The 7,884-nt window shown below is 36.6% G+C and overlaps 1 protein-coding gene across 3 annotated transcripts; it reads right to left on the reverse strand.

Moving 5' to 3' along the window:
* Positions 1 to 342: 342 nt before the first annotated feature.
* Positions 343 to 4,471, reverse strand: LOC149048310 (lectin BRA-3-like). Of its 3 annotated transcripts, none has more exons than XM_089201882.1 (4): positions 4,015 to 4,471; positions 3,190 to 3,584; positions 2,581 to 2,695; positions 343 to 1,835 (listed from the first exon to the last, which is right to left on the reverse strand). In XM_089201882.1, exons 2-4 carry the CDS (start codon positions 3,544 to 3,546, stop codon positions 1,450 to 1,452), a joined length of 858 nt encoding a protein of 285 aa, XP_089058008.1. In that variant the 5' UTR covers positions 3,547 to 3,584; positions 4,015 to 4,471; the 3' UTR covers positions 343 to 1,449. The 3 variants fall into 3 exon arrangements, with proteins under 3 accessions (XP_089058008.1, XP_089058007.1, XP_089058010.1); XM_089201884.1 differs by having other exon boundaries at positions 960 to 1,835; positions 3,475 to 3,584; positions 4,015 to 4,132; XM_089201881.1 differs by lacking the exon at positions 4,015 to 4,471 and having other exon boundaries at positions 594 to 1,835; positions 3,190 to 3,692.
* Positions 4,472 to 7,884: the final 3,413 nt, after the last annotated feature.

A 7,884-nucleotide genomic window follows, 5' to 3' on the forward strand; every position in this document is an offset into this window, starting at 1 on the left:
CAGCTGCATTTTATCTGCGAAATGAAATGAAAACGTCACCTGGAAAGAAGAACTGAACCAATATTTCAACTTTCATCAGTGATAGTCTGAGGGCTGCCCAGTTCAATATAATCTGGTATCTTTACAGTATGTAGCAAGAATTTGTTTGTGTCCCTTTTATATCATTTGTGATACAGTTCACCAAAGTAATCACTTGGTGTTCAAAAAATGGACATGGAAGAATAGAGGAGAAAAAAGATGACGAAAAAATAAATAAAACAGGAAAAGGAGGAGAGTATCTATCTATAGACTAATGGAGAAAATTTCATCCGGAAATTCACTTTGTGTCTCCTTCCCTTGTTGAAAATGTATAGAGGTAGGAAATGATACCTGTATATTCTGGGTATATATATTCTTTGTATATTCTGTAAGCATACAAATATCAAATTTCATCCAAGTATTTCTTAGACTCAAACAAATTACATCGCCATCAAAGTCATGGACGTTTACAATTAGTAAATTTTACAACGTAAATCCTTTTTTTCGCAGGCTGGAAATTGCTACGTACATTGGCGGAAAAAAAACTTGTCAGAAATCCTTTAGAATAATAACTATTTCTCGAGTTGCAGTTTATTAAGTTGTCAAGTATCTTTGTCAAGTCATCTTAAGAGGAAGTTCTATAGAGTGATTTTCAATTTTCTAAGTTCCCCTGACAAGTTCCTTTGTTTAGGAAAAAAATGACATTTCACAATAGGATGGAGAGGGAGTGGAAAGATGTGACATGAATTATACATTTTAGTGAACTGCAGAAATATATCTTACGAAAATTAAAAAGAAGAGGAGTAGAATCATGATAGGGGAAGATTCCGCGTGAAAATTGTTGAACTACACTACTCTTGGTGGAGCTTCCTTTTTGTCATAAAAAGGTGGAACTTAAAAAAAAAACAGCGTGCAGCATTTTTACTCTGATGTTGCTAATTTCTTCTCTTCCTTTTTGTTTGTTATCTTTATAGAGCGTACACAGTTACTGACGACCTAATGTTTTTCTCAGCACAGGTAACAAGTGAAAATCACCAGGGCTACTTGAAGCTGAGGTCACTGTTCAGAGATCCAGCACATTAAACCAACCAGCAGACCAGCCTTCTAGTTCGCATAATTCAAGCTCTCTGATTGGTCCAGGATGTTCGTTACGTGCCACCTCCTCACCCAATCAGATGAAAAGTAAAATCAACCACCACTTGTTCACTTGCACTTCCCGCGATTCAAACACTTGTTTTCACCTAATTTTCCAGTAATATTCCGATTTTTTTTGCAGCCATTTCGCATGAATTTGGGTTTGGTTCTTGCGGCTCTCAATCTAAAAGCGTTCCAGACTGAGTCAAATGCTGTACCTGATTACTTGCTGATCCTGATGGGTGGGTCCGAATTATAGCGCTGACATGGGTGGCTGTTGACAAGTGCTCTAATTTTTCAGTTCTTCGTCTTACAGACGTAGGTACGTGACAAATTGCAGTCTACATCATTCCACTTGCCATTTACGGTCAACGCACAGTTTTCTTTACCTCTGCTATTATTGGGATTACTTCCACCCCAGTTTGCATATCCGCCCCAGTTTTCACCGTCCAGCCAGACCCAGGTTCCCTCCAGGACAGTGTCACTGGCTCCAATCCAAATGGTCGTATTAGTAGGAGCTAAAGAGGCGACAAACTGATTCTCTTCAAGAGAATGAATTGTAACCAATATGGAACCCAAATCCGAACAATGCTGCTTCGCTTTGTCCCACTTTGTTTTGACGTTAAAAAACTTATAGCACGACAGGTTGAACTTTTTACACCCGTCTGTCAGGTTGCAGACGTCTGCAGAGGACAGCAAATTATTGTATAAATTTATTTTCTTGGGAATTCCTTTTATTAAAGCTTTGGACACATGAAAGGTTAAAGGAGAAGAGATGGGAGAAGTAAGAGGAGAAGAAAAATTATGAGATTGAAGGGAAAAAAAGGAGGAAGAAGGCTAGAAAAACAACAACAAAAACAACTAAACAACATAGACACCATAGCATCTATTTTATCACTGGTTAGAGTCTGTCAGGTCACTAACGCCGGTCTACCACATAAAATGACTTACGAGGTACTCTTTACAGGAAACTTTTTAAAGATGCGATTTTCCGAATTTAAGTCTTACCAAGTCACTTTGGATTCTTTCTCATCGAGATGTAAGGGTTTTAGACGGTAAAAACAAAAAGAAAAGAAATAATAAAAGTAGAGTTGGAAAAAAACTGAAGAAATAGGGTGAAAAGAAGAAAAGGAGAAGTAGTTAGATAAATTAATTAGACAAATTAAGAAAGAAAAATGAAAGGAAAAGGTAAAAAAGAGAGAAGAAACTGATGTTGTTAAAATTTATGGTAACGGAAACCCACATCCCCTTAGTCCGGTGTAGCTAATGGCATCTGCAAGATCTGTGAAAACTTATTAACGGCACTTCATTTTAAGCCAAAGTTTTGTGTAGTACATAAGCATGACTCAAAATGGGCCGTTCAGTATATAACATATCTTGGTGTTTGCTAAACAGTTACTGGAGAGTGCATTTTGTATTTTATATTACCTTCATGACAGTTCTTTCCCTTGGAACCTATTAGACATTGACATTCGTAGTTTCCATTGCCATAGTTCGGCTTGCACATCCCCCCATTTTTACACGGTTCTGCAAGACATGGTGTCTGTAAAGAAAAATTGAAACACTTGAATGCGTAACAAAGTCCCTGTGATCAACTCGATAAGTCAATTAAATGAGATCAATAAAGGTTACAGAAATTTCAGTCTGTGAAACGTCACCTTGTGAATTTATGACTTCAGCTCTTTGATCCGACGCCATAATCAACGGCGTTCAAAACAACTCACTTTTGACGGTAGGTCAAATAAATAATTTACGTTTAAAATAAAGTTCAAAGATTTGGCTTGTGATTTAAGTGGCTCTTGATATGCAAACAGCTAACAAAATTATTTTAATCGTGCTATACGCAAAATTAAAATTGCTCTCAAGAAGCCTGAGGAAAAAATGTCTTGCTTTCTTGGTGGGATGTTTATTTCCTATAAATTGAATTGGTTCTTTTTTCAGTTTTTCGGTGAGTTTAGATGAATTAAAAAAACCAAGGTATTATTTTCATAGCTCTGCACTCACTTAACTTACTTTTCATCGGGTCTCTTTACTCACCATGATGGAAAAGTGATGCGAAGTTGAGTTTTCTTGAAAGCTTTTCGAACTGACATATTTATCAGACGCCATCATCTCGCACCAAAACAGTTTGCTTTTGTCAAAAGAACTTGCCACATTCACAGAGAGGCAAGTCGAGTCCTGTACACATTTAAAGCAACACTCGTCGAAATTTTGCACAGGGAATTCATCGGAAATTCTTGTCGCGTTTAAATAATGAAAGCTGTGCTGGACAAAATTTTTGAATTGGAACTTGGAGTTGAGACAAGATTGAAGGCTCTCTACCTGCTTTTGTAAAATATTGTTCAATAAACAAAACTTCAAAATTTTGAAGTGTAGAGTCGGGAGTGCCATCATTGAATCCACAGCCGAATCAGGTGGAAGAATTGAAAGACCTACGGAAAATTGAAAACAAGCAGCGTTAATTGATGAGAATGTTTCAAGCAAGCCTTGCTCAATTTGCCGAAAAGTGATTATCGCAAGGGAAAGTTACGCCAGAAACTACATTTCTTTCCTCCTTGCCATGGCATTAAAAACTAGACTTCAACAATTTCTTTCCCTGTTGTTTCATCCAAACTGATTGCAATAATTAATTATTTAACTGGATTAGGAAAATAGAACAGAAAATAGTTTACCGGGTAAATGCAAATGATGTGCCCGACTATTTTGAATTAACTGCTTTCGTGAACCCGTCGCATATACATAAAAGTGAACCGAAACACCTTAAACCGAAAGCAAAAATACACCAAGTAAAAAGTATACAGCGTTATGATACTAATGTAAGATTAAAAAGAGGCACTTAAGGGAATTAAAAATTAGCATTACCTGTCTATGTAAAGCAATCACCTTTCCCTTGTTTAGTCGTCAAAAGCGTTACAACTTTGAGTTTGAATAGAAACATCATAAAGATCATTTTGTTCCATACACATCTTCCTGCTAAAAGGACTGAATGCTGTAAGAATATCTTATTGAGTAAGTTAAAAGTAGCAGGTTTGTTTTGTTGTCGTTCTGTCCCTCAATTTTTTTCTCCACGATTTTGTTTATTTTACAAATTTCACAAAGGTTTAATTCTTGTTTACCGGACTCTTACCACGACAAAATACTCTCTTGCAACGAAAGAATTTCTAATTTCTAAATGACCTTTGTAACTGCGATATTTTCAAATTATAAGGGTTAAAAACCTATCTTGGACTATTTCTCCATAGTCCATTTTGCAAATTCTAAACGTTATGATGCAAATTAATATTTGCAAAGAATTCACTTACCTTTGTACTTTTGTACTCAGCTAGTTTAGAACGAAGACACGTAATTTTCTTTTCGCAGTTGGTAGCGCCTTTAGGCTTGAAGTAACCTTAGTTACATAATAAAAAAAGTTTAATTGACAAACGCATTTTCTTTGTTCCTTTTCATCTCTTAATAAATCAATGTGTTATCTTTCTTCGTAGACTGTCTTACTATTCTGAAACACATTAAGTTATTGTGTAGGAAAATAAATTCATTATGAAAACTGGCAGTACCACATTAAGAAAAACATTTAGAATTTATTTTCAAATCACATCGTCATTTTCAAATATTAGCTGTTTCCAACACGTATGAAATATTTATATGACTTCACAGTCATATAAATATTATACATGAGACAGCTCGTGAACTCAGCTTGCTTTTCTGATAAAGCTCATTATAAATACAAAGGGCTGAAACACCTTTCATGACTACTAACTCGATCGGTGGCTTATCCTTTATCTTAGTGTCTCTTTGGTGTATTATTACTCGTATTCTGTATTCTGTCAAAACTGCTCTAGTCCAATCAAATAACAGTGGAACCTCGATTTAATGAACCTCTATATCACGAAGTCCTCGGTATATCGAACGATACTCTTCAGCCCGGCCAAAGTTATAGTAAAATGTATGGGAAACAACCTCGATATAACGAAATCCTATTTATAACGAACGCAATCCAGAAGCCCAAACGTATAATATACCCCGGTATAACGAACAAATGTCAACACGTGACAAAAGACAAATGCGAGCTATAGCTGTAGCTTCTTATAGACATTAAAGCACAAATGTCATCTACAGTAACCGTTCCGATCCCAAAATGCTGGGTAACGCGACGTCACTCCACACAAAAAATAATGATCAAAAATAAAATTATCAACCAACCCTTGACATAAACGAACAATCTGGTTATTTTTCCTCAAATTAGTTAAATCGAGGTTTTCGATGTAACCACAGGCAGCCCAAGCTCCACCTGTGAGATGATCATCTTGCGAAATAAGAGTCATGGCGAGTTTTTAATGGAATATTTACGACCACTGTTAGGAACAAAAAAAAAATATAGTCGTATTCTCAATAAAAATACCTCACCCTACTTCCACAGTGCATCGCTTGTTATCTGACCAATTACTATGTTGAAAAGAACTCATTTTGGCGAATTATTTATTTCTAGGTTTACTACGTACATAATAAGAGCTTGTGGGCCGATTGTGATGTAACGAACCCTTGACATAAGTCCCTTGGCACTTCGTGAAATCGAGGTTCCACTACATAAACATCATTTATAATAAGTTTTGTCGCATAATGCTGAGAGGAGAAAGTCATACAACTTATTATGGGAAGGGGGGGTGGAATCGGAGCATTTTATTTGTGTCACAATGAAATTTTTTTTTCTTATCACTTCATAGGGCTGTCCTATTCTTCTTCCCCCTCCCCCCCACCACGACCATTCAAAGGCAGTTAAATTTTCAAAAGTTCTCCTCTTTAAACTCTGTTGGCGACAACTGATCCCTCCCCCGTTTCCCCATGTCATTCCCCTTAAAATCCTCCGCTGCCCCCCTCTCCCTCCAACAGGCGATAAATATGACTGGTCCCCTACCCAAACGATACTCTAGTTTACGTATTATTTGAGCAAACCAAGGAAAACCCTGAAGTCTTTTATAATTCAAGTTCACTTGTATCATGTTTCATTATTTCTGTATAGTATATAATTTATTCAAAACAAGTTATTACCCTTTTAATTTTATCCAAAAGTCATTCACTGAAAGTGTTTTGCTCTTACCTTGATTGAAAAATTGGCGAATTTGAGTCCGCTTGAAAGCTTTCCGAACTGAAATATTTGTCAAAAGCCAGCATTTCGCACCAGAATGATGTCGCTAGAAGAACTTACCATATTTACAGAAACACTGAAAGCCACAACACTTACAAGGGGATTATAGTTGGATTGAGAAAATCATAACAGAAACGGCATAGGTACTCTACTAACAATACAAAAAAAATAGGTGTTTTCAGCTGCTACTTTGTTGTAACCCTTACAGTATGTAAACCGTAAAACGTTTCCTATGTAAAGCAAAGCAAAATTTGCCAGGCAGAACGTTTATAACCAGGGAGGGGTAGCTAGGGATAAGGATATGAGGGTCTCAGTAGGGTAATTAATGGCTTTTACAGCGAACAGTTTTAAACTATACATGGAAAATTACGCGCGTCTGATTGGCTGAAAAGAATGCAGTTTTCATGAAACACGACATCGCCCAGAATTCAGCGACATATCCGGGACTTTCATTGAGACGCTGGCGCTAAATTTAAAAGCTAATTAGAAAATGATTGTCAAACAATAAAGGAAAAGGGCTGAAAATGTCGAGGAAGGCTTACGTTCTCTTCGTTTACGGATAAACTACTTTTCAAATGCTACTTTTACCATATGGCTTTTAAAGAAGAAAGTTCAATTGAATAGTGTATCATTCTCACTTTGTTCTTGCGCTTTCAGAAGAGGTCGCAAATTTGCCTTGAAAATTGACTATGTTAGCATCCTGCTTGTATGAGAAGTCGATCTCAGCGCACTTTCAGGCGTAATTTATCTTCACTCAATTGCTAGATTTCTCTTTTACCATATGGTTATTTTTATTTGACATTCTAGAAAGCGTCATAGAAATTTTCAAGGGATTCCAAACTTTGGAAGTAGTCGCAAAACGCGAATTTCGAAAACGTTTGCTAAGCATCGTAGTGTTCTATCCAAATCTGTCCTTTGGAGACCCCCACGAGAATACAAGTGACCTATTTTAAACTTCCCGCGAGAATATCAAGGTATGTTAAGCTCCGCCTCCGCAAACAATCGCGCGCACGCCGCCTAATTAGTATTGAAATTGAGGTGGTAACTAGACAATGCTTAAAAAACTGTAAAAGCTTTTAAGATATGATCGCTGAGATCGCTGCAGAAATATTCAGCAATCGTTACTATCATATGGAAACCACACTCCTATTATTGTCGCAAGATAGACTCTAGTTCTATCTCGACGATCGTCGCACTCACAAGCCGGTTGTCGGAAGCATCGTTCATATTTTTCTTTATCGATTGAAGCGATTTTAACGAAGTAGATTCTTCATGATACTTTTTTTCTAAATTTTTCTTTTTTTTATTTTCTATTTTCATGATACTAATTTTTATAATTCCGATAACATTTTTACCAACGGGAGTCTGTCAGTTCATATAAGAATTCGCTGCAAACGAATTTGCTAAATGCTTTGTTAAGAGCGTGGCTATTGTTAATTATTGCTATTGTTCACTTTATGTCACCATGGGATTTACTTTACGCATCCAACCGTTTGATTGACAGCAGCTGAAATCTGCAAAGAGACTCATGTATTCCCAAAGCTTTACCTGCTGACCAATCACAACCGACTAGTTCAGGATATGCAAAT

The sequence above is a fragment of the Pocillopora damicornis genome, chromosome 3 (assembly GCF_964200805.1).
Source record: "Pocillopora damicornis chromosome 3, jaPocDami1.2, whole genome shotgun sequence".
In the NCBI taxonomy this organism is placed as follows: Eukaryota; Metazoa; Cnidaria; class Anthozoa; order Scleractinia; family Pocilloporidae; genus Pocillopora; species Pocillopora damicornis.

What these genes read in the sequence shown, in the direction of transcription:
- LOC149048310 (XM_089201882.1), bottom strand. Translation starts at nt 3,546, where the DNA reads ATGATGGCACTCCCGACTCTACACTTCAAAATTTTGAAGTTTTGTTTA. An exon ending in CGCATCACTTTTCCATCATG is followed by an intron (nt 2,696 to 3,189) that starts GTGAGTAAAGAG and finishes TTTTCTTTACAG; the next exon opens with ACACCATGTCTTGCAGAACC. An exon ending in GGGAAAGAACTGTCATGAAG is followed by an intron (nt 1,836 to 2,580) that starts GTAATATAAAAT and finishes TGTCCTCTGCAG; the next exon opens with ACGTCTGCAACCTGACAGAC.